Here is a 27,022-nt window from a genome sequence, read left to right as displayed (position 1 = left end):
AATACATGTTTGTAGAAAAAGCCTATTGTACAATGCATTGATTTTGTTGTTATGCAGTTTCAAAATATAACATTAGTATGTTTAAATGTAGGAAAATGTAGCCAGCCATCATCACTGATATATCTCCGGCCCCTCGTTTGAGATGCTTTTCATGAACTGGCCCCCACTACAAACTAATTGAATAGCCCTGCTCTAGAGTTATAAGAACTAGACAACTATGGCTGTAGAACCATACTATTTAAAGTCTTTATTTGTGTGATATTTATATGCATATAAAAGTTGTCTTTATCAAGGTTTTTTCACATTTCAACATATTTTACTTTGAAGCCTAATCTCAGTCCAACATTTTTTAGTCTAGGTGGTGGTTGAAAAAAACTCACCTTTCCATATGTAAAGCGCTTTGAGTGCTACAGAAAAGCGCTATATAAATGCAAATTATAATGATTAAAAAGATAGTTTGGAAGTTGTTCCACTAGTTTATATAAAATATTATCTTAACAAATTTAAGAATGCATTTCTTACTCTTAAAAGTGATTTCTTCTGCTGTATCCAGTAACTCTTAAAAAATATTTTTTTAAAGAATTTTTGAAGTCATAATCTTTTGTTTAAGGTAATTTTGAGCTCTTCCTCACGGTTCAGGCCCATTTAAAGTGTTAGGTAGTAACCCTAATGTGGTTCCTCATGAACAATTCAAAACAATACAATTAATATTAAATAAAGTACAACAAACTAGGGAAAATTAGTGAATGGTTTATACGTTTATTTTATTATAGTGACATATAATACATTTACTTACTATAGTTCTAATTTCTTCATGCATTAGGTACAAATTTATATGTTACTTCAGATCATTCAGCCTAATCTCACAATAATGAAGCCCCACCTTAACCCTAATGTCACAGAGGCCAAAGCAAATCGTACAAAAAATGATGAATAAATTAATATAAATTAGCTATCTTGTAAAATATGTACAAATTGCCATGAGTTGTGTTGGATCACTCAGACTAGCTTATTCAATGTAGAATGTGCTTAATATTTTCTGAACTAACTGGAAAACAGAATCATTTTGTTTATTGATTGTTGGTTTGTTTTTCTCTAGGGTGAGAGAGGTATTCCAGGCCTACCTGGGCCACCTGGTAAAACAGGCGAAAAGGTCAGTTTTTTTTATTTATTTTATTTTATTTTTGGTATTTGCGTCGATATTTAACACTGAAAAAAGCATGTCTTAAATTACTTTGCGATTGAAATGGCTGCAATTATTGATAAAAAAAGAGGCATCACAGAGAGCATGTGATACAATTGCTAAAGTAAATTAAAGAAAAGCCACTAGGAGAAGTCACACAATACCAGGTGTTTCAAAACGTATTGTAAACGTTTACTTTTCACTTTTCGGTAAATCAGTACTGCCAATTTACCAGTAAGACAGGTTGTTAGATTACCAGTGATTTACCGGTAAGTGCTATGTGTGAACAAAAAATATAGATTACTGGCATTTCGAACGGACGACGTCAGACCATGCTGACAGCTTCGGGCCAATCATAAAGTTATAATACCGATGACGCGTTTACCCCCGCACTATTTGTGGACGTTTCCACACACACGCTGCTTGAATGTCGAGCACACCTGAAGTTCAAGTCTACATTTCTTCACCAAAGTTGTTTAAAACAGCTTACCATATACTTGCTATGAATGGCTGACATCCTTAGCATGCCCTCTGTGAAGCCTAGTGCAAACAGTACTGTTGTTTAAGACGCAGTTTCGGTTTGACGTCGCCTAATGCAATGTTGTTTGAACACGAGCAACTTCGCGACCATCAGCGTTAACCACAAACATGAAAACAACAAAATACGGACCGTGGATATGAATGACGTGGATTGTTTACAAATAAAACAGCTTGCGGCGTGTCACAGGTAACTTCCGCTTTCTCACCGAATTTACCAGTATTTTGATACTCATGTGTGAATGATGTCTTACTGGTAAAAAGACGGAATGTCACTGTAAAAAATACTTTGCTGCCAAATTTTCAACTTACTATTATTTATCTTGACTAGAGATGAGTTGTTATAACTACGGGTAAGTTGACTTTTCTCAACTATATTTTATTAGTTGTGACAACTCATCTCTGTTGACATGACTTGTAAATCTGAGTTAATTTAACAAAAAATTTTAAGGCAGCAAAGTATTTTTTACAGTGTGTGAACAGCACATTGTTGTATTTACTGGTAAATTCATTCTGGTAAATTCAAGGTAATTTACCAGAATTACTGTGTGAAAGAGGCTACTGACTCTGCTGCACACCCCTAATTACTACCCTTGCTATTACGCCACTTGATAGTTTTACTGCACTAGAGAGTCAGCTTGTTGACTGTGAAATAAAATATTGAAGGCAGGAATAATAGGCATCTTGTGTAATCTTGAGGCTTTCCATATTCAAATCTTTTTTTTTTTTGAGAAAGTATCTTTGGTTTTGAAAAAAAAGTATCTTTTTTCTTTTTTGTTCAAATGACAAGGCATTGATATATTACTCAGTGAGAGGGAATTTTTCTACATAGTATCTACATTGTAAAATAATGCTGCGTGCAAGTTTAATGAAACTTATTATTTTTCTTTGTTTTAACCTCTGCATCTGTTTTTGTTGGATTACTGTTTTTTTTTTTTTGGATCACTCTTTATCTTGTTGTTTGGTTGGACTGTTTTCTTATCAGTTGTGCTTGCATTCATGCAAAACATCACTATTATTATTCTTCAGGGATATTCTTCTTCTTCTTACATCTGCACAAAACCGGTGCGTAACTCGTCCCACACGTTTGTGGTAGACCCATGAATGATGGCTCAATTTGATCGATTTATTGATGAGAGGTGTGCTATGAGTTTTATAAACTATCTGGGTTCGAAAAACCACCGGAAAAACCCAAATACTTAACATTACACCTAAGTTTGACAGCTCATAGCTCCGAGTGAGGATTTCATAGAAGCACCCCTATAGAAATACATGGTGATCAATGAATCAATTCCTCAGGATCCTTATGAAGATGTTAAGCCATGCCCCTAGGTCGACTCTTATATTGAAGGGGTTTTATATTCAGCAGTCAACAGACGACCTTGTAAAAAATAAAAAATCCTTAAGTTTGTGGATTTGCTTGAGCTAGAAATAGCTACTGAACATAAATAAAATGTGCAAAAGGATTTTGAAAAAATACCGTTAGAAAGAGCTACTGTAGAGCTTTTGAACATAAATAAAATGTGAAAAAAGGTAGATATGTGAGTAAAATTTTCAGCATGGTTAAATGCTAAAACTAGTTGTTCAGAGAGTATAACAATAACAAAATACTGGCCATTTGAAACTCGAAAGTCATTTATTTTGTCCCAATGTTTTCCATTTTGCGGGTGGTAAAACTACTGTGCACGTCATTCAAATTCATTGAAATTTCGTTCACTTGTAGTTTAGCAATTAAACTAAATGTATATTACAATTTCAAGAATGTTTTCTGCACATCGCCTGAGGAAATCCGAAGTTGCTTCGAGGGGAACCAAACTGACAGCCGCGACAGCGGAGATTATCACGTACCTACAAAAGGCTTGCGTCTGACCTGCAGCTATCATTCTGGCTTGGTGGGATGTCAGCCAGCGAGTCCTCTGATTCTGACCTTGTTCTTTTACTACTCAGAGTCTAAAACAAGGAGGGCATATTAAGTGTTCATTGTATTTTCATTTTAACCGAGCAGCTGTGGTTGAGCGTTTCACACACACCTCTCCAGAGCACGTTGACACTGACTGACCGACGCATGTGCTTTTAACTTGTAAACGCAAGGGTGTATGGGTAATGTAGTCTCTGCATCTCGGTGGGACGAATTAGGAAGCGTACATTAAGAGCGCTCTGAAAAGCCACAGCGCAGCTAAATGATTAAATTAAACCTCTGATTTTTAAACAGATGTGCAAATGAGCGGTCCGGTACGCTAAAAGCACGTTCTGGGCGCACGGAGAGGTGGTGGTACGCTTAAGAGCTATTTTTGGAAGTGGCGGTACTGAGTACCGGGGCGTTCCGGCCCACTTAAAGCACTGATGTGGGCTTATTTTACTCAAACATTAAATCAGTCTCTCGGGATCCTCAAAGAGCTATCAAGCCACGTCCCTAGCAACCATTGTTGAGCACCCCAGCAACAAAAACTCAAAACAGTTATATCTTCAAATCTTAATGTCATGGTAACAATGTTAAGCAACGTAATAAACAAAGCCTTATAACTGCATCAGAAAATCGTAGAGACACATGTTTCACATGTGGCTTGGAGTATAATCACTGGTCATTGAGACATGGGGGGGTCCTTTGAGTCAGGTTAACATTTTTGTCCCGAATTTTGCCACCACAAGTACCACTTGGATTTGTCTGCCATTATTGATTATATAAACTTCTGCTGTTGGATTCTACTCTGATCTCACGTCACACTAGTTAATTTAACCTACTATTTTAAGTTTTTGACTAGTATATAGTTTGAGTAACTTATACACAAGTTAAAAGTAGGCCTATTTGTTTTGTAATTTTTTTAATTAAAGTAAAAAAAAACTGTTGATATGATTTTTTTACAGTGTAGTGTCCAATCTACAATCTGTTGCATACTGCGTTCATCTTAATTTAAATTGTATATTAAATCACTTGAAGCTTAAACTCACCTGGATAGTTAGAACATAAACATAAGCTGTTTTTTTCTCTTTAGGGGTCTGTTGGCAATCAAGGCATACAAGGGCCACCAGGCAAAGATGGTCAAATGGTATGAGTACTTTTCTCTTAATTGTACTAACTTCAGCCAAAGTGTACTTCCACTACTGCAGCTGTTTCAAACCCATCCATTTTTCAATGATTATTATAACTGTGGCAACATTTTTATTGAATTTAGTTTAGATGTATTTTATACTATGATGATTTAATAGCCACTTTTGTATACCACCCACCATTAAATCTGTCCAATATTTTTCTAAGAGTATTTGTGTAAACAGTCACTTTGGATTTGACATTAGAAACCTGAGCACATACACGGGCGGTTTCGTGCACAATGTTTAGATTAATCCAGGACTAGGCCTTAGCTCTATATAGACATTTAAGTAATTTTTACAAACAAACCTTACATAAAAGAAACAAATTGAGACAAAACATTATCCCCCTTAGTACATGGCTATTCATGTCTTTCAGATGAGACATTGACTCTTTCCCTCCATTGACGAAAAAAATGTCCTGCCAAATTGGCCTACTAATCATCCCCTTACAAACTAATTGGCTATATCACTCTGTCTCTTCTCCATGAATAAGCTGGTGTGTGGTGGGCGTTCTGCCACAATATGGCTGCTGTAGCATCATCCAGGTGGATGCTGCACATTGATGGTGGTTAAGAAGAATTCCCTTTCATATGTAAAGCATTTTGAGTACTGCAGAAAAGCACTATATAAATGTAATGAATTATTATTATTATTATCATTATTAAGGCGAACATGCATTTGGTTAAATCATTTATAAATAAAGTCTCATATCTGTTATTATTGACACATAGCTATATTGATTTTATGTGTATGTAACTGCACCTGTTAAGATGACTGGTCAGTACCTGGATGACATAACTTGTTTTGAGGGATCGTTATCAATGAATAATTGGCCAATCAGAATCAAGCATTCTAGAGTGCTGTGTAATAGTAAAGATTAAGGCCTGCTACTGACATATTTTAAACGTAGTCTGGGAAACCGCCAATATATTTCACAAATTAATTGAGCTAACTTTGGTTTAAACAGTACTGATTCTAATTGACTGTATTATAGCATTAACAGACATGCCATCTATTTTAGGGAGAAAAAGGAAATACAGGGTCCACAGGTCCACCTGGATATCCAGGACAGCCTGTAAGTATACAGATCAAGCATCTCACAAAAGTGAAAAGTTTACTATTAAGTTTTAATGTCATTTTTGTGTTTTCATGAAGGGAGCAGCTGGTCGAGATGGGAAAGTTGGAATTCCAGGAGGAATTGGTCAAAAGGTCTGTACTGATTTACCTTGTCTCATTATTAAATGTTAATAGCAATTAATAGCTATTGTGAACTGTGAACATGGACAATTGAGAATATTTGGCAATGTTTGACCCTTTCTTTGAGGAGGCTGGCTCTGGCCTGAACTTGCAGAATTATGTGACATGATTGTATGAAACAATATCCTAGGACAGAATCTTCTTCTGGAGAGATATAAAAGCTTTTGCACCATTATTTCCTCTATGCTGTCTGCTTTTAGGCTGTCCTAACAGATGGTTTTTATTAAACCAAGCTTGTCATCAAGTTTTGGTGGTTGCCTATTTGATAAATCCTTTCATTGTTTGCTTAGTTACGCATCTTTTAAACATCCATTACTTTCTTAAAGTTTACGTGCAATTCCTTTCCTCAAAGTCATAGAAAACATGAAACTGTAGGTGTCATGGGGAGCTAATCAATGTTTCCATATTTAATAATCATAATGTTGGCAAATGATCATGCTTAAATGCTCATAGTTTTACACCCATTAGGCTATGCCCAAAAGGATTAAAGAAAGGAAGCATATGGTACTGCTCAAGATTTATTTGGTATTTTGATGATACCCCTTGCTTTGAGAAACATCAGTAGTTTTGTTGTCAAAGCCATGTGTAGGCCTAGTGTTTGTGACATAGTTGTTGCCTCAAGTTTGAGTCCAGACCTATAAAAAAAACTTGCTGGGAAACACATCGTTGCAACATTGATTTTTTTCCCCCAGCAGTTCAAGAGCTTTTAAAGTCCTGCCATTCTTTCCCAGCATCTTGTTTATTATGAATGCTTGTTTCACAACATACTTGCCGTTCATGAGCACCAAAAAATAATGCTATTTCAGCAACAATAGCATTATTCAGGAACAATATGTGAGGAACCTCATGTTTCAAATGAGAAAAAAATCCTTTATTTAGGCTTGTAGCAATTATTGCAAAATATATTTGATTTATTGAAATTCACTGAAAATCATTGGTCTGATTTTGATTATTTATGTGCATTTTCAATGTCCATCACATTTTGCCATGCTAAGACAACATGCAACTATAAAGAAATGGCATGAGATATTTGTCTTATGTTTTGAAAGTGCTTGAAGTAGATATTGTTTATATATCTGTCTATAATGAACATGTATTCACACTGTATTGATTTATCCAGCCCTTTTCTTACAATAGTTCAATTATAAATGGGTCACATAAAAAACATAAAACATTTTAAAAAAGTGTCTTAAGGGCTGTTCACATTATAATGATAATGATAACTATAAAAAATACAGTTTTAAAAATTGTTTTATATTAAGGAGAATAGCGGAGTTCACACCACAACTATAACGGTAAAGAAACAATGAAGTTCTGTGAGTCTCCCGCATATTGACAGCCCGCAAATTAGTTACAATCTGCCGGATCTAGAGCAAGCGAGCAAGAGTGTGCATGCTCCAAACCGTGTAGCGCACACACGTCAGAGAGGAAGGGGGAGACTGTGCATGTTGCATGTTTATGCTAGTGTGCTTTATTAAGTGCATGTAAGACAGAGAGCATCCTGATTGGCCTGTTTCGGTAAATCAACCAATCAATTGTCAGGGTGGGCGGGCTTTTATGTCTACTCCTGAACATAATTAATCAGTGTATCTAGAAACAGGAGTGCCATGGCAGTTGGGAGAGTGCCCCCAAAAATGGAAAATATAAGACCCATTTTAGGACAAAGGCAGACTAGTTGCAAAGTCTACATGAAAACAACAAACTCTTTAGACCTGTTCAATGGAATATAAATAAAAACAGTTTACATAAATAGTATAAGCAGCTTCTATAAATAGTAAAAGTGATCTACATATTTTAATATAATTAACAAATAATTGTGTAACACTTTACAATAAGGTTCATTAGTTAACATTAGTTTACTACACTAGTTACATGAACTAATATTAAACTGCACTTATAAAGCATTTTTTATCTTTGTTAATGTTAATTTAAACATAAAAATAAATCTTGTTAACATTAGAACCGTGAACTAACATGAACAATACAGCTGTATTTATTAACTAACGTTAACCAAGATTAACAAATACAGTAACAAATGAACTGCTGATGGTTAGTTCATGTTAGTTAATACATTAACTAATGTTAACAAATGAGACTTTATTGTAAAGTGTTACCAATAATTGCAAAGGCCTATAGAAATATTATGCTATTTGTGTGTGTGTGTGTGTGGGGGGGGTACCTCTCTGAAATGACTTTTTGCAGATTGGGATGTCTGCACTGTTTAGAGTTACGTGAAATGCAGCATGTTGAGGACATCTGCTGCATAACCGCTGTGTAAATGCAACAAGAACCGCACATATTTACATATTCAGTGACATGTAAACAATTGCAAATGTTTTTATTATAAGAAATATGCAATATTAGTTAATGCCATTAAAGGCAAGTGATTTGCGTGAGTGCTGCATGCATGAGCGAATCAGCATAAATTGATCGTTATCGTTCGGTGATGTGGAAACTAATATTGTATCGTTATAGACTATCGTTATAAAACTAACAGTTTATTGATCTGTTGATTTGAAAGTAAAAAGTGGTTGTTCTCAACTGCTACAGATAAAGCGAGCAAGTCCTGCCTTCCAAGATCCAATACTAAATGAAATAATAATGATTTGCTGGAGAAGGGGCTCTTTTTTTGTTCGGTTGAGTTGGTGTTAGACTTAATTATTGTGAAACTGTTTTACTTCAACATTAGCCTAAAATAAATTAGTTTTACAGTTAGATTAAATTATAGTCGTATAGGTAATTTTATTGCTCCCATGCTAGAAAGAATCTGTAATAAGAACAAAATGCAAAATAGGAGGTTTTTCACAAGTGGTCTTAGACCTTTGGGCCCTGATGTCTTGTGAAAAAAATGTTGACTGACTATCTTATTTTATACTTTTCAGGGAGACCCAGGACCACCTGGAATTCCTGGAGTGGATGGACGAGAGGGACATCCTGTGAGTGTATCTTAAATGTACTTTGATCATTGGCAGGCATTTTAGTCAGTGAACGCACATATGAGAATTGCTGTTGAATTCTTTTTATCTGGGCTAGCCAGGAGATCCTTTCTAGAGTATGTAGGATAACCTGACGACAACTGTAAGTGATTTAGCAACGGGGCTCAGCAAATGCATGCTGGCAATTGATCTGTAGAGGAAAAGGTCTACAAGGACATTTTTGATTATGACGCTTCGGGAGCATGTCTGCTTACAGTATACAGGTTCATCATCTTTCTCTACCCATAGAGTATTTAAGAACTATGAGTTCGCTTTCGTCAGTCACTTTGATGTTACTTCGATCACCAATGAATTGGGAACTCACTAGAGAGACCAATCTGCTTTGAGTGTAACTAGAACGAGCCAATGAAAATTGGCATGCAGTATTTGCATATGCCGGCCACATCCGCTGGGAGAGTATAAATACAGCCGGCAGCTGAAGTGTATTTCGCATTTTGCTTCGGGGCCGAGCAGTTGTTTGTTTTGTTTCAACCTCTCCGGTTTCAAAAATCATATCGTGCGCACATGTCAGTTTTCAGAAAAGTGTTTATTTACACGTACCCGTGCGTGACCAACGACCACCGGCTGAACCAGTTTAATACGCTTACCCGCTTCCTATCCCTACCGCATCTATATATATATATATATAAATATATATTAATTTCTCTCAAGGGTTTTTGTCCTTCTAGGAGTTTTTCCCACCGGGTTTTCTCCGAGGGGTTTTTTTCGTCCCAGGGAGAGTCAGCCAACTTTGGCGTAGGTTTAACCTTAGCCGCTATATTCTACTTCTTATATTATCTATTAATTTTTTTTGTTCTCCCCTTACATCTACTCATGTAAAGCTGCTTTGCAACAATTAACAATTGTGAAAAGTGCTTTATAAATAAAATTGAATATATGCCGTCAATAGAAGCTCAAGCCTACGTAAGCCAATCACCGGCAGCGCTGGTGGTGACGCGAACTGGTTCTTCATGTTGGAGGGAGGAGTTGTTGCAGTAGGTGATTGATGACGTCAAAGTACCGCGAGAGCGTGTTGAGGAATCACACGTAGAGGTCTAATTTCGAATCGCTCTTACGGTACTTTGACATCATCCGTCTGTCGGTTCTTGCAGCGCCGCATGAAGTCAAACACGCGTAGAATTGCTGACCTCCGAGCACTCGTCTCTGCTCCTTGACATAATGGAGCAGCTGTATTTGCAAATACAAACACACGAAACGAGTTTGCACGAGTTCTCCGTTTGCGTGTAAACGAGGGGTACAAACGAAGGTAAATCTCTCAGTTTTTAGAAATAAACATGTACGTGTAAACAGGGCCTAAGAAGTATGACCAGAAAAGCCCAATTTTGGCATATTTACACTGGTTACCAGTCAAATATCACATACATTTTTAAATATTGCTATTCACCTATAAAGCTGTAAAGATACACAATAAACCAGCAGCAGAATTGGAATTAAATAGTTAAAACTAAACTAGGGAACAGTGACAAACATGTGTAGGGAATAAACTTATCATGAATAATTAACAAGAAATCAAGAACAATCACTTTTCGCTGTTTAAAATTTAAATGCATATTTTATAATATTTATTTATGTTTTAAATATTTAGAATATTATTTTTTTCCTACATTCCAATTTCGTATTAATATTTCATATTTTTTATCTTAATATTTTTAAAAATCAAAGTTGTGTTGTTAAAAATTATGTGTGATTGTTATACCCTCAGAAAAGACTGGGGTTTCAGATTCTCATCCGGGCCCAAAGGAAACATTTTTTGTCGCCCAGGGCAATGCGTATTCCAGGAGCCTAGATCGTGAAAGCAGACATTCTGTCAAGGCAGGGGCTGAGGCCCAGGGAATGGAAACTCCACCTTGAGGTGGTAGAACCGATTTGATCCAAATAATATAACAAAGCTATTTGTGTCTCAGGAGATGACCCATTAGCCTCTATGGTTCTCACTGACACATTCATCCCCATCCAGCTATGGTACAGACGTAGCCGAGGTAATGGCTGTACACCTTTTTCCCCAATCGCTCTGCGAAATTATAAGAAATGATAGCCCCATTTTGGTGGCCTGAGTTTGTTTTTCAGACATCCTATCTCTCCTACCATGTCAACCAAAGGAGATTTCTCTGTGGATGTACCTTCTGATGCGGGCTAGGGGTGCCATATTTCAGGGTGTCCGCGGATCCTTAAAAAGTCTTAAAACGTCTTAAATTCTGTAGTATGAAAATAAGGCCTTAATTAGCATTAAAATGTCTTAAATCCGCATATCAAAGGTCTTAAAATGTTGTCCAACCAACACTGCCAAGAACATTATAACTGTTTATACATGTTCGTCATTGTCAGGCAAAACTGAATAGGTGGAATCTACTAAAGCACAAGTTTGCGGGGAGTTCGCTAAAGTGCGTGGACCGGGTATAAGCGAATGGAGAAAAGTGTTTTAGCTATGGGGAAGTGCACATTTAATGAAATTTGGTTACTTAATTCTGATTTTGCTCCGTGGTAAAGACCAGTTATCGTACGGGGTCCGTTGTTTATTTGGCAAGAAAGTTTTAAAACTCGGAAGTGGGCATCAAAGCTTAAGTGGCACACATGTAAGGTAAGAAACATAAAGCCGCTGCAGAAACCTGTCGAATACACCCAGCATCTCTCAGTTCTGTTGTGCCTACAGCAGAGTAGCCCTAAAGAGCACCAAGACATGCTAAACATCTGCATAAGCAGTTTTAAGCACCGTCCACGGCTTTTGCTCCGTCAGACATCCGATAAACGTTTATCTCCACTGCCAACGAACAAAGCCTGTTCTTCTCTTTTAACGGCGGTTTCACATCCAGCTTATAGGTGCATTAGCGCCCCCTTTGCTCAGGGGGGGGGGAATCTTATAATAGGTCTACTACACTCTATTTCCCTTACTCATGGTTTCATTCTCGATTATACAAATAAATAAGTAAAACCACATTAACCCACATACACATAAAAATTGTATTCAAATAAAACGAAGCCTGTCCCGTTTGCACAAAGGTAATACTTTGCTGATTAATTTTAACAGTTCTGAATTAAAACATTAAAAGCTTTGTTTAATTCTAAGTTGTTTACTCTATGTAAATATCTAAGTTTTATATGAGATATAAGAATTAAATGGTGTGGTCTTTCACTCTGTGATGCATGAAAGCCCACTGCGTGCATATCCTGTGCATTAGACACGCCAATGTCTCATCAATTTAACTATTTCTATTTTTGCCATAAAATAATTCCATGTTATTGTTTTGTCTTAAGATGCACCAGTAGTGTATTTTGTAAGTTATATTTTTAAAATTCCTTAAACGTCCTAATTTAAATAAGACCTAGTCCTGGATTCATCTAAAATCTATCTGGGTAACCAGACCTACTATTTTAACATTGTTGTTACATAAAACCATGTGTTTATTTTTGATACATTATTTGAACCAATTATCATTGTCTCATTTTTGTCATTGTAAATGCTTTTTCCCATTTAGCTCTATTTTTATTACCAAAAAATATCATATTACTTGATCATCATTATTTACCAAAATACCTGTTAATAAAACACCCAAGGATTGGTTAAAAGATTTTAAAATAATGTGATTTTAGTTCATTAAAATGCTATTTTTCTTCATATATTTTATCATTGGGGATTTCTTAAAACCTTGTATGACGGTTAAGGTGAAAAACTTTACCTTAAAATCAGCAAAGTGTAAAAATCTTGTCTGATCTTATTCTCGTGAACCCAATCTCGTTTCATCTTGTGGAGCAAGTGTCATGTCACATCTCTAGAAAATACATCTTGTTTTTTGTCATGAAAGATAAAAGGTTCTAAAAAAAAACACATGGATACATGTACACTAGACTATAAAATTGGACTTCATTGTCGTGATATAGGTCTTAAATTTCATTAATTATGGCCTTAAAAAGGTCTTAAAAAGTCTTAAATTAGACTTGTTGAAACCTGCAGAAACCCTGCATATTTACGGAAATATGGAAATTGTGGGTTTGGCCCCTTTAGGGGATCAGTTTGTGAAAGAGGGCCTCTTAATTGAGGTTGTTGAGACATACTTAACTCTAGAGCTCCCTGCACCAGGAAACTGTTAACATTAAAGTGAAGAGTCTTCATTTGTTTAGTCAAAAGCATATTGACCTAGTTAACTGCCCAGTGGCTTCAGTTCTGAAATTTCTACAAGACTTTCCTCATGCCTTGCACTCTCTACTTGAAGAAGTTTATACTGCAGCCTTAGCTGTGTTCACTCCCTACTTAGTTAATGGCCGCATTGGTTTAGTGATTCATGTAGGTTGTCTACAAATCAGAAAGTTGGTGGTTCAATCCATGGCTCCACCTGACCAAGTGTCGAGGTGTCCTTGAGCAAGACACCTAACCCCAGCCGCTCCTGATGAGCTGGTTGGTGCCTTGCACGGCTGACACCGGCGTCGGTGTATGAATGTGTGAGTGAATTGGTGAATGTGAGGCAAATTGTAAAGCGCTTTGGATGGCCATTGGTCTTTGAAAGCACTCTATAAATGCAGTCCATTTACTTACTTGAGGGGTTCTAAGGGTGTCAATACTCAGTTGTTAGTTTCCTGCATGGTACATTAAGGATGAGGCCTCCTTCTCAGTGAGAGTTCTGATATGGGACCTTACTGTAGTTTTAGAAGGGATTGCCATGGCACCCTTTTACACACTTGTGTTTTCTCCTCATCATAGCAGAATCAACTTAAAATACTCCAACATTTATAATTATACAGTTACGTGTTAGACATCATTAGAAACGGTGAAGGGTCTTTTATTTGTGTACATTCACAATAACAACAAATCTTTGTGTTTTTGTCAAATAAATAAAATAAACATGGTGCACTTACAGACTGTCTCTGTTTCCGCCAGCTGTCTCTCAAAACACATTACAAAAATCAATTGAAACTCTGTGAATACTTGTTACACAAACATACATATATGTAAAGAAAGCCTGAAATGTCCACTTTTAAACAAACTAATTACAATCAAAAACAAGTATTGTCTGTTTATATAATCTGTATTAAACCTGATAGCCTGCACGAGGGCGTGAGCGCACTGAATAGCTCTTTATTTACATAATTTAAATTACTGTTAGTTTAAATGTACTTACATTAAACAACTATACATCATTAAAAATTGTTAAGACTTAAGATTTAGTTTTTGACCTTTATTTTATTCTGAAAATCCTATAGTACAGTAATTTCTTCATTTTTGTCAGGAGTTATGAAAATAACAAACGGTACCTTTAATTTGAAATATGACCCTCAGCCGCACTCATTGATAAAAATACTCCTCCGTGGTCATCATGAAAGCACTCGATAAAACAACATCCATCTGGGTTTTAAATCAAAGTATTCATATTTGGAGAAATATTGATTCAATTTTATATGTTTACTTCACATTTCATCCATTTTAATTCCAAATAGGCTACGACGACATGAGCAGCTGTAGTCTGCAGTCATTCACACTCAGTTTGTTTCATTCATACGTGAAGCCGGAGGGCGCTAGAGTTAGCAAAGTCTAGAATAATAACATTCATAGAACAAGATGTCAGGGATGTCAGCTGTCAGACAGACGTGAACTTGAACAGTGACGTGCAACGATCGATCGCTGTTTTTATAATAACAGGCAAATAAAGATGTTTTGATATTTTGAAACAATGAACACGATTAAGATTTATATGGTTTATCTGTGTTTTTCACGCTATGTCTGGTATTTACATAACAGTATACTGTATATTATAATGCTATGCTAATCGAGCAAAGCTTACAGCATAAATAGCATAAAATTGTTTATTTTCTGTCTCATTTCGTGATCCAAAGCCAGATCAGATCACGCATGATTGTTAAAAGCACTCCACTTTTGATGTTATAAAATGAGTTTTATCATAAATCCCTTTATTTGTCATTTTTTTAGGTGTGCTAAGCTCACATACTAGCTGTTCTGTAAACACCTGCTGTCTGGAGATATGAGATTTATGTTTTTAGGAATAATTTCGACTGGTAAAGCTTCTTTTAGGTAAGTTTCTTTTTGTAGGAAAGGCATTTAAAGCGACACCATGTAGTTTTTCAACCTTCATAATACATTTTCAAGACCCTTGTGATAGTACATCGACTTTAAATAGGTTGAATGACATGTCTACCATAGCCTGACGGGGTCTGTATCGCTTTTACTCATACTTTAAAACTTAGGGTTTCGGGTAGTAACCAGAGCACAAAAAAAACCCTACAAAATTCGACTGCTTTACGGCATACGTCACTTCCTCCACACAATTTTTTTTAACGTGAACTTTGCTGGAGGCTACTTAAGGAGTGTAGAGAGCAACTTCTATCATGTGACTCTGTGGCACCGTGTTAGCGTCATGGACCTATGACACGGACGACCTGGGTTTGATTACCCTTTAAGGCAATTTTTTATATAAACTCACAATCTTGATTCATACATAAATGCGATCTTCTTTATAAATTACGGCGATTATCTTGCATATAGTTCCCTGTATTCAGATGCTGCATTCACGTGTTCACGTATTCACCTTTTTTTATTGTCTATGGTATTTACATTACAATCCAGGATGCTATAGCAGTCAAACTTGCTCAAACTCACACAGTGTAAAACGTCTCGGTTACGGATGTAACCAGGGCCGCCTTAACCTAATGTGAGGCCCCGGGGCTAAGATGTTTTGTAGGCCCCCCTTCCCCTCGATTTATAGTCTCATTTTTTTTAAGTGTAATATCTAGGTAATCTACATCACAAAATGCATTAGTTTCTTTTGAGACATACAACAGTGAGTTTTCCCTCTTTGAGCCAGAAAACACCATAATATTGTTATTAACATATCACTGAGTCCACTTGAGCATAAACACAAGACACTTTATTTAACAACCACACACAGCAACTTGTGGTGATAATAAAACCAAAATGTGTGAAAGTTTATATGTTTATAAGCTTTATATTTATTTAGTTTTTGGAATATACAAATTTGCAGAAAATTGCCACTCACTAACTAAAAGCTCACAACAGTTTTAAAAATATAATAAGTTAAAGTTAGTTTTAAAGTGAAAATGCATTAATGATAACAAAAGATAAGTCTTTAGACAGAATCTTGTTTTTTAATCAGTTATTTATTTTGTAGGCTATTGAAGATATAGTATGCATTGTATTTAGTATTTATGCATACATAAGCATGTAAAACGACCAAGTATGAATATGCACAAGACAGACAGGGAACATACCTGTATATAAGATCTTTAGATAATGAGATTATAATGGTGCTATCAGGGGATGATCATTTGAGATGGTTTTGTCGCTCTTTACTTTCTTAGACTTGCACCTTTACCGTTGCGTTTCTTTCTCGTCTTTCTAAACCAACAGATGTGTGTACTAGCTAACGTTGCGTCAAACTACTTCGCTCCAGCTGCGCACGCGTCACTGATATAAACGCGAGTAAACTTAAACTTTATAACAACAGCATTATGTGCGGGAACTCCTTTCTTTATTTAGCTGCACAGTTTCTTGTGCACGTTTGGAAAGACTTCTGCATGCCAGAGACTCAGCTGAACGAGCACAGAGAGAGCGAACGAGCGAGCGCGCGCACGAAAGAGATAGAGACCTGCACCTCACTGGTGCTTATTATGAAATTTCAGAAATTATTCTTTCATTTGTTGGTGGATTATTTCCCTTTTCTCTGTCACACTCAGTCCAACGTGCAGGAATGTCAAGTTGACAACGGGCACTTAATTACATTACGCGGAATAAAAAATATGTTACGGCTGATATTTTATTTCACGTTAAGTTACAATGGACCAGCAGTCATGTAACGTGCAATTAGAGTGATTGACAGAAGACCTGACAAGTTACAAAACAATATGACCTTTTCAGCTCATCATGAACGCAAACTTGGGAGGCCCTTCAACTTGGGAGGCCCCTGGGCTTCAGCCCAGGTAAGCCCGTGCATTAAGGCGGCCTTGGATGTAACCCTCGTTCCCTGAAGGAGGGAACGGAGACGTCACGTCGTGACCGACGAATTGGGACCTTGCTTAGAGGGACCAATCTGCTTCGATAACTACTAAAACGCCAATGAACTTGGCATTCGCTGAGAAAGCCAGGAGAATGTGACCTGCCGACAGCAGGGAGCAGCAACTGTGGCGACAGGACATGACGTCTCTGTTCCCTCCTTCAGGGAACGAGGGTTACATTCGTAACCGACTACATTCGTCACTACGACGTCACGTCGTGACCGACGAATTGGGAATCCCTACCAAAACGCCACTAGGGGCTGACCTCTCCCAGTGTCTGCAAAAAGCCCTCCGATTCCACTTAAGGATATGGGATTAAGGCAGAAGGCCGGGCACTAGATGTTCCTTTAACCCCACAAAAGTGCCAGCGACTGGGAAGCGCCCTACCTGAGCGGGATAGGAACGTGGACAAAAAATATCTTAGTTGATAAAGGACAGCCGTGGCTGTGTAAGCAAAGCAGTGCTCTGCTAAGGGAAGCGTGGGCTGGTAGGATTAACCCCACGGAAAAAATATTCACAAAGGAACCCCGCTTAGGGAACGCAATGTGGAGCCCGAGCCAGACACGTAGGTTCGCGAGGATACAGCTAGTGAAAGGCTGACAGCCAATGCTCCGCAACATAGGCTCCCAAGGCAGCGGAGGAAGAACAATTCAAACCATTACGCATTTTTGTTCTGATTGCCTTCCATACTGACACTGCTATGGAGCATCAGTTGGAGGCTGCAAGCCGACCTGCAAGTCTGCTCTCCGTGCTCCCCCTGATGAGGAAAGAACACGAGAGGATACAGGCTCAATACGAACACTGTAAAATCTAATGAACGTATTAGGTGTCACCCAACCAGCAGCTCAGCAGATGTCTGTTAGCGAGGAACCACGAGCGAGAGCCCAAGATGAGGCAACACTCCGAGTGGAGTGTGCTCTCAAATTAAATGGGCAAGGAATACCCTGCAGATTATAAACCAGGGTGATAGTGTCAACTATCCAGTGAGACATCCTCTGCTTAGTGACAGCTTTCCCTTTCTGCTGACCACCATAACAGACAAAGAGCTGGTCTGAGGTCCTGAGGCTTTGCGTGCAATCCACGTAGAGTCGCAGTGCGCGTACGGGGCACAACAAAGCCATGGTTGGGTCTGCCTCCTCCGGGGGCAGCGCTTGCAAGCTCACCACCTGATCTCTAAAGGGAGTGGTGGGAACTTTGGGCACGTAGCCTGGTCTGGGTCTGAGTGTTACGCTCGAGACAGCAGGACCAAACTGAAGGCACGAATCGTCAACAGAGAATGCATGTAAATCCCCTACTCTCTTCACGAAGGCCAATGCTAGCAGGGTCAGAGTTTTCATTGATAAAAAATTAAGACTCACAGACTGCAAAGGTTCGAACGGGGGTCCCTGCAGGGCTTTCAGCACCATGGACAGGTCCCAGGAAAGAATAAAGGGAGGGCGCGAAGGGTTCAGCCTTCAAGAGCCTCTTAAAAACCTAATAACTAAGTCGTGCTGGCTGACCAATCTGCCGTTGATAAGCGAGTGATGAGCAGATATAGCGGTGATATCAACCTTAATGGTGGAGGGTGACAGCCTATGCTCCAAACGGTGTTGAAGATATGAAAGCACAATATTAATGGGGCATTCTCGGGGTCCTCGCTTTGCAAAGAGCACCAGGTGACAAAAAAGGTTCCATTTAAGCGCGTAAGCCCGTCTTGTGGATGGTGCTCGTGCCGCGGCGATGGTGTTAGATACTGCTTGCGATAAATCACCTAAACCTTGCGCGCGCTCAACGACCATACATGGAGATCCCACAGGTCGGGGCGCGGGTGCCATAATGTGCCCTCTCCTTGAGAAAGAAGGTCCTTCCTCAGGGGAATCCGCCAGGGAGGGGCTGTCGAGAGGAGCATTAATTCTGGAAACCAATAGCTGGTCGGCCAGTAAGGCGCGACCAGTAAAAGGCTCTCCTCATCCTGCCTGACCTTGCACAGCGTCTGTGCGATTAAGCTCACTGGAGGGAATGCGTATTTGCGCATTCCTGTGGCCAGCTGTGTGCCAATGCATCCACGCCGAGGCTTCCCTTGGTTAGTGAATAAAATAGGCGACAGTGGGTATCGTCCGGCGACGCAAACAGATCTATATGCGCACGACCGAACTTCTTCCAAATTAGCTGAACCGTCTGGGGGTGGAGTAGCCATTCGCAGGGGCGTGCAGCTCGGGCCACTGTATTGAGTGAACCCGGGATGTAAATGGCACGAAGGTACCTCAGATGCTTCTGACTCCAAAGGAGGAGATGACGAACGAGATGCAACAATTGACGAGAGCTCAAAAACCGCCTTGACGGTTGATAACGCAACAGTCGCAATGTTGTCAGTGCTGGCTAATACATCCTTCCCTTGCATCTCCGTAGCGGAACATACGAGTCCCAGATATACAGCCCACCGCTCGCGGCAGTTGGGGTGCTATGCACACCTCTGAGACTGCAAGCCCGTCATACGTGGCTGCTCACCCAATGCTGGGGGCATCGTATGTGCTACAGAATGCCAGGAGACCCGACTCAGGGGCATATCTTGCCCTTAGAAATGCTGGGTCTGACCACGGGGTGTAATTGAAATGACACGCAGGTGTAATGGTTACACGGTGTATGCCGGTGCGCCACGCTCTCCTTGAGACTCGATCATAAAGCCAACGCTGATGCTGTCTCATATGGAGCAGCCCGAGCGGTGTCACAGCCGCAGCTGCTGCCATATGCCCCAGGAGCTTCTGAAATTGTTTCAGAGGAACCGCGTTATTCCCTCGAACTGAACTGAGGCAAGTCAGAATTGACTGGATGCGCGCTTCTGTAAAACACGCCGATAAATCGATCGAGTCTATTTCCATACTGAGAAAAAGGATCCTCTGCACGAGGCAAAGTTGCTCTTTTCCCAGTTGACCCGATGACTTAAACGAGTGCTTTTACTGCTTCTATTAATGTAAAGCTGCTTTGAAACAATTAAGTATTGTGAAAAGCGCTATATAAATAAAATTGAATTAAATTGGTGTGTGCCCGCTCCTCGATCCTCCGGAGACCTGGAGAGGGAAGAGGAATGCACTCTTATGTGTGGTTAAGTCGGTACCGGCTGTACAGCCGGTGGAACACATGTAAAACCAAGGATTTTCCACCCGACCCTCTACCGGGGGAAGGAGCGGATCACCATCTCCTGAAGAGTGATCCTCTCCCACTCCGCGTTGCCCGTCTCGGGCCACTTAAACTCCCAATTTTCACAGGAAGCGGCTGAGCGGGCGGGGCGAGCTGCTGTCGACCGGTTCCCCTGCGCTGCCGAGATGGGATCCGAGGAGGGGAACAGAGGTGGCCGCCGCAGGACGCCGACGGCGAGAGGCAGACTGAGGAGCCGGTGTTGGTGGACCAGGGCAGCTCTCTTCCGCCGGGCTCGACCTAGGAGATCGCCTCAGTCTGCGCCGCGGAGTTGTAACGACTCCCCGGGCTCGCCGAAGAGGCCGGTCTGTGAGACAGGAGCATTCAGGAAGTTGTTCTTGTCTGCGTCCGTCGTGCCAGCCAGACACAGCCAAAGGTGGCGTTCTTGGACCACTGTGGTGGACATCGCATGACCAAAGGTCGCGGCCTCCCTTGTGCAGATCTCTAAAGCCTTCGCTTGGTGAACCTGCAGCAACGCCATTGCGTGCAGGGCTGAAGCCGCCTCTCCGCATGCCTGATGGGCAGCGCCCGTTAAACCGGAGGGATCCCTGTGTAACCCTTAGCGGCTCCGCTGGTGAGGGAGGTGAGGGGTGAAAGCTGAACGGCCATAGACGGCCGAAAATTCCATGTTTGTGTCAGCTCTTCGTGCCGTTGGGAACGAAAGGCACAGGAGGTGAGGACCGAGAGGCCCGAGCAGCTCCGAAGTACCAATCATGCAGGCGGGACTGTTCGGGCGGCGGGGGGGTTAACCCCTCCAACTCTACCGCTTCCACTGCTTGAGCGGGCACGGCCGCTATCTCTGGAACAACTCTGCCTCGGAGGGAAAAGTGGGCACCCCTCTGATGCTGCAGAAGTGACGGGACCAGAAGGAGGTCCAATGGATTCGGCAGAAATCGTAGAATACGACTCTGCAGTCTCCACCGGAGCCTCAACCGGCTGAGGATGAGAAGGCTGGTAGGTGGAGGACGCATCCCCTGCCCTACTCAGCATAGTGATGCGAAGAGGGTTCTGCGAGCGCTTGACAGCCGCACCATGGCGGCGTCAGCACTGCAAAGGCACGCACATCGTTGCCGTAGAAACGAGAGTTGTCTCCGCAATCCAAGAGGGTTATGCTCTCACAGAGAGAACAAAAACTCTCCACGAACGCAGCCTCGGAGTGCTCGATGCTCAAGCACGAAGACAACGCTCGCGACCGTCACTGGAGCCCTTATACTTCTCGCATCCAAGATCGCACGGACGAAAAGCTATCCTGAAAAGGACGCTGACCTCCGAATATACGAGAGAGTGGCTGTCTTTAAAAAGACACAGAGCTCTCGCGTATCACTCTTTTAGGGAAATCACTCTTTAGGTGCTCAGCTGATGATGCGCACAGGGAGAGGCAACGCACACACTAAACTCAAAACAAAAAAGATGCAGTGGAATACTCCGAGCGTCCGCTGTGTTAGTACTGCTTGTCAATCAACTTCAGCAACCATTCCCAGAAGAGCAGGTAGCTTCTCAGTAGCAGATAATGCCGGCTTTCGAAGCGAAAAAGCTAATTTCCATATTTGCACCTGTGGCTTATATACGCACCTGGCGGGGCGGCGCCAGCATTATGCAAACACCTCAATGCCAAGTTCATTGGTGTTTTAGTAGTTATCGAAGCAGATTGGTCCCTCTAAGCGAGTTCCCAATTCGTCGGTCACGACGTGACGTCGTAGTGACCGACTGAAAGGGAACCAAACACTATTCATTCACCAATCCCTATTCGTTCACCAATCAGATCCACCGAGCGTCTCTCTCTTCCTCATATGCTGCATTCCGCTGTCACTATTACAAAGCGGCAGACCTAAAAACATCGGTTTACTTGGATTTGGAGCGACAATTTTCACACAAAAGAGAGGAAAAACGAGCGCCATTGCGGAAAATCCTGGTGGCGAGGGAGAGAGAGATGATGCAACAATATTTGTTTCGAAAAAGGCAAGGAAATACTTCTGGTCGTTTCTCAATTGGAAGGCTGCAGCCTCCGGAGGTCAAATATGCAGGCTGCATACGTCATCAAGCCTGGTTTATTAAGGGAAACTGAGCATTACATTCGCAAGTCATAAGCATACTGCAACAATTTACAATTAACTAGTATAATAGTCAGCTTTATAATTGTTATAATCTTGATGACGTATGCAGCTTAGAAATACGACATCCGGGGGCTGCAACCTTCAAATTGAGAAATGGCTTCTGCCTCGAGTTCCTCATCAGAAAGTTGTAACATGACTGCGTTTCTCCTTGATGCCTAAAAATGTTGATCATTTAGCGTTTTAAAGGTTTAGTTTTTAGTTTAGTTTTAAGGTTGGCCAGTTCTTTTCCTTTGCCACAGTGCTGCGGCGCTTATGGCCTCTAGGGGCGCTAGGCATGAAAAATACATGTCTAGCACCCCCTAGTGGCCAAAAAGTTCTGCGGTGTGCCTTTAATAAAAAAGAAAGTAAATTGAGACTTTTGAAGAAAGGAGGGAATGAAACACTAAAGAGAATTTGTGAGTAATTAATAATAATAATAATAATAAAATAAACATTTAGACAGCCATATCCCGGATTAAAAGTTGTTAATGACTCATCCGGATACTTATTGAATAAGTCTGTTTAAAACACGGAAAAATAGGACAATAAACTTAAAGGATGCTTGTGAGATATAAATAAACATTAGCTTAGCATTTTTGCTGTTTTCTGCTGTTTTGCTGATTAAATAAATGTACATGACATGGGTCTAAAAAACATTAGTAGAGAGAGGTAGTGTTTTCCTCCCTGCTGAAAAATCCAGCATCAAACCAGCATGGGAATTATGGGTGCTATATGGTGCTCAAATGGTTTCCATATGACTTTGAGCTTTTAGAACTATTTATTTGTCTAGAGTGTACTACCAAACTAAAAGTCAAATTTTTATTTATGCCTTAACTAGGATTTTTGGGGGGACCCACCACGTGGCAGGGCATGCCCTGTATGCAGGTCTGTTACACCAGTATGCAGCCTTAAAGGTCCGTTCTTTCTGCGTTTTTGAATCTTTGATTGTGTTTACAGTGCGCAATATAACATGCGTTCATGTTTCACGTGTTAAAAAAACGCTATATTTTTCACACAATTTACTTACATGTATTGCGCTGTTTTCAATGTCCTTAAAACGGCTGGTGTCTTCCTTGTTCTATGAAGTTCCTCCATCAGAAATACATAACGAGTTCTGATTGTCTAGTTTGTTTAGTATGTTGTGATTCGATAGCAGCTTAGCTTGCTGTTAGCTTAGCTGGTGACTGACGTATTCCTGTGGGTGGAGTTTAGTCAAAAAAACTGTTCTAGTGACATCATTAAAGCATGAAGTAGAGGGCGTAGTCCAAACCGGCCGTTCGCTGTAGGCTTTAAAAGGCAAATTCTGTTAAAGAAAATATATTGTCTCGCAGTGAACTTTGAGCTTTATCATTTTACAGATATTATTTGTGCTATTATAGCAACATTGCAAACTAACTACACACATTACACACGGTTTGGTTAATCGCGCCCAGAGGTGGGCTGGAGCGCGGTTCACTTGAGCTCAGACGCGGAAGCGCAGTGTGATCGCTAATTGCGCCAGACCGTGTTTTAAAAGGAGAGACGTCAATTGCACAACCACTTACCTTCATCTGCCTTCGTTAAACCGTATGATTCGCGACAGATCAACTAAGCAATGTGAGAGGGCTGAGTGATCAACTCTGAATAAAAAAATCATTATGATGGTTTTCAGTGTTAAGAAAGCACTTTACTTTCTGCTTTCTTCAAAACAATCGCATCCTAATGATGAAAGCACGCTCGGGCTCGGATTAATAAAAGTACAGTGTGTTTGAAAAAGATGCCTCCAATCATGTGTTACACATTTGAAAATGTCATGTTGGAACTGACTCCGGTTTTTCTAAAATAACAACCAGACAGGGTGTGTGTGGGAAAGTAAGAGACAGACTAATCATGTGTGATTACCTGTATAACTGGCCAAAGGAAAACACTCACACACTAATATGCTCCACCTTTTGCTTTGATTACAGTGTGCATTTGTTGTTTCTACAACTTTATGCAATGACACAACATTTCTGCATTAATTTTTGGTCGAAATCTTGTACTGGCTCAGCAGACTTAATCCCCTCCTCAAAGCCTTCTCCAGCCCATCCTAAAGAATTTCAGTGCTGTTAAGGTCAGGAATCTTTGTTGGCCAATTCATATGTGAAAATGATTCCTCATGCGTCCCGATCCACTCTTTCACAATTTGAACCCAGTGAATCTTGCTGCTGTTGTCCTGAAACATGCCTGTGGTGTCAAGGAAGGAAAATCCTTTGAGAATGTGGCATGACACACAGAGGGCTGATAGAATATATGTAGCGACTACGCCACCCTGGCACTTGGCCAGAGATAATAACTTGCACTTAGGCAACACAGGTTCATGTACCAAAGAATTGGCAGAAGACGTGGGTAAAATAAGTATGACATTTTATTAAATATAAAAAGAGAGTATCTGATGCACGCAATGAAATCACAAACACAATCAATTCAGTAAGATGTAATACAGGTGACCTCCATCCTCATATACCTCTATAGGTGTAAAAGCAGGAGCCGAGGCGTGACAGCAGGGAAAAGGGCGCTAATAGGCCACCACAGCACTGCACAATTTTGGTTACACCTGTGTGGAAACACTCACTTCACACACACCGTTGCACACAGCACTCGTTAAGCAATACCACCACCAAAATCCACCCCGCCTTCGGCACTCAGCTCCTGTAACAAACAATAAGATGGTGTATTACCCTTAGGAATGGTCACAAGGTCACTGGTGGGATCGCAACACACTGTATGTGTCAACACAGAGGATGAGGGGGCACCTTTAACTTCTCACTGTGCCCTTCACACATAAGCACATCAATTAATTCAAAACAAACCAAAAACAAAAGGAGAGAGGGATGTTAATATCCCTCTTAACAAAATAACTCAATACATTAAAAAAAATACAAAAATAAATCAAAGAACATTAAACAAAAAGAAACAAAGTAAACCTTTAGCACTCGAATATAACAGTAAAAGAAAAGGCAACAAAACTAAAGAAACACAACCACGTTCAATAAACTTCAATCAGACACACACACACACACACACACACACACACACACACACACACACACACACACGTATTAAGTTACAGGCAAAGCAACAGCGCCTCTGGACGATACTTCCCACGAAGCCCTGACCGTACAAAAGTTAATCGCCCATAGAAGCAACAAGTCTGTAATGAAGTTAAAGGGCCATTTCATCGATAGGAACATTAATCTTTATGAAAAGTGAGTCATATTTGTAGTCAAAATGTAACATAAATGTAGAATTTTGTGCCTATTTGACCGATAAAAGACAAAATGTGACTTTAGAGCACATTTGTATGAAAAACTACAACTCCCACTATGCACCACAATGCACAGCTCTGCAAGCCACTCCCATTAATCGGATCACGGCTCAGATATGCTATTGTGTACATAAATGCCCCGTTAGAAAAAATAAAGAAAATAGCCACCACTGTGTTTGACAGACACCAATCATGACTTACTTTTAAACGTGCCCAGAGGAAAAACTATTTGCTCATTGGTTGCTTTTTCTAAGCTCAGGAGACATAGTTGTGATTCTCCTATGTTTCTTGAATAAGTGTCAGCTGTTTATCAGATGTTTCTCCTAAAATTCCTTAGGAGAAACAAATATAGACGCAAATGAGAGATGTCTAAGAGAGTCAAACCTGAGATTGTGGTGAGAGAAGCTTGAATTATCTCTTTATTGTCTAAATTAGGTGTCAGCTTTGTCTTCCCATGTTTCTCCTAAAATCCATTAGGAGAAATAAGAGTAGACACAACTGAGACATGAGAAATATCTGAGACTTAATTGAGATTCTTATTTAGCTCTTCTTTTAGTATCAGCAGTGTCTCAAATGTTTCTCATAAAATCCATTAGGAGAAATAAGAGTAGACGCAACTGAGACATGAGAAATATCTGAGACTTAATTGAGATTCTTATTTAGCTCTTCTTTTAGTATCAGCAGTGTCTCAAATGTTTCTCATAAAATCCATTAGGAGAAATAAGAGTAGACGCAACTGAGACATGAGAAATATCTGAGACTTAATTGAGATTCTTATTTAGCTCTTCTTGTAGTATCAGCAGTGTCTCAGATGTTTCTCCTAAAATCCATTATAAGAAATTAGAGTAGACACAACTGAGACATGAGAAATATCTGAGACTTAATTGAGATTCTTATTTAGCTCTTCTTTTAGTATCAGCAGTGTCTCAAATGTTTCTCATAAAATCCATTAGGAGAAATAAGAGTAGACGCAACTGAGACATGAGAAATATCTGAGACTTAATTGAGATTCTTATTTAGCTCTTCTTTTAGTATCAGCAGTGTCTCAAATGTTTCTCATAAAATCCATTAGGAGAAATAAGAGTAGACGCAACTGAGACATGAGAAATATCTGAGACTTAATTGAGATTCTTATTTAGCTCTTCTTTTAGTATCAGCAGTGTCTCAGATGTTTCTCCTAAAATCCATTAGGAGAAATACGAGTAGACACGACTGAGACATGAGAAATATCTGAGACTTAATTGAGATTCTTATTTAGCTCTTGTTTTAGTATCAGCCGTGTCTCAGATGTTTCTCCTAAAATCCATTAGGAGAAATAAGAGTAGACACGACTGAGACATGAGAAATATCTGAGACTTAATTGAGATTCTTATTTAGCTCTTCTTTTAGT

At 39.9% G+C, this 27,022-nt stretch overlaps 1 protein-coding gene across 1 annotated transcript in view; it reads left to right on the top strand.

The window, feature by feature from the left end:
- Window positions 1–27,022, top strand: part of col21a1 (collagen, type XXI, alpha 1) — a 114,171-nt gene that overhangs the window by 40,791 nt on the left and 46,358 nt on the right. Inside the window, exons 12-16 of the mRNA XM_073872801.1 lie at window positions 1,100–1,153; window positions 4,714–4,767; window positions 5,832–5,885; window positions 5,966–6,019; window positions 8,950–9,003. Of these exons, the coding sequence (XP_073728902.1) occupies window positions 1,100–1,153; window positions 4,714–4,767; window positions 5,832–5,885; window positions 5,966–6,019; window positions 8,950–9,003 (270 nt within the window). The remainder of the gene's footprint in view (window positions 1–1,099; window positions 1,154–4,713; window positions 4,768–5,831; window positions 5,886–5,965; window positions 6,020–8,949; window positions 9,004–27,022) is intronic.

Source organism: Misgurnus anguillicaudatus, chromosome 11 (genome assembly GCF_027580225.2).
Source record: "Misgurnus anguillicaudatus chromosome 11, ASM2758022v2, whole genome shotgun sequence".
NCBI classification, from domain to species: Eukaryota; Metazoa; Chordata; class Actinopteri; order Cypriniformes; family Cobitidae; genus Misgurnus; species Misgurnus anguillicaudatus.
This window is presented reverse-complemented; position numbering and strand designations above follow the sequence as displayed.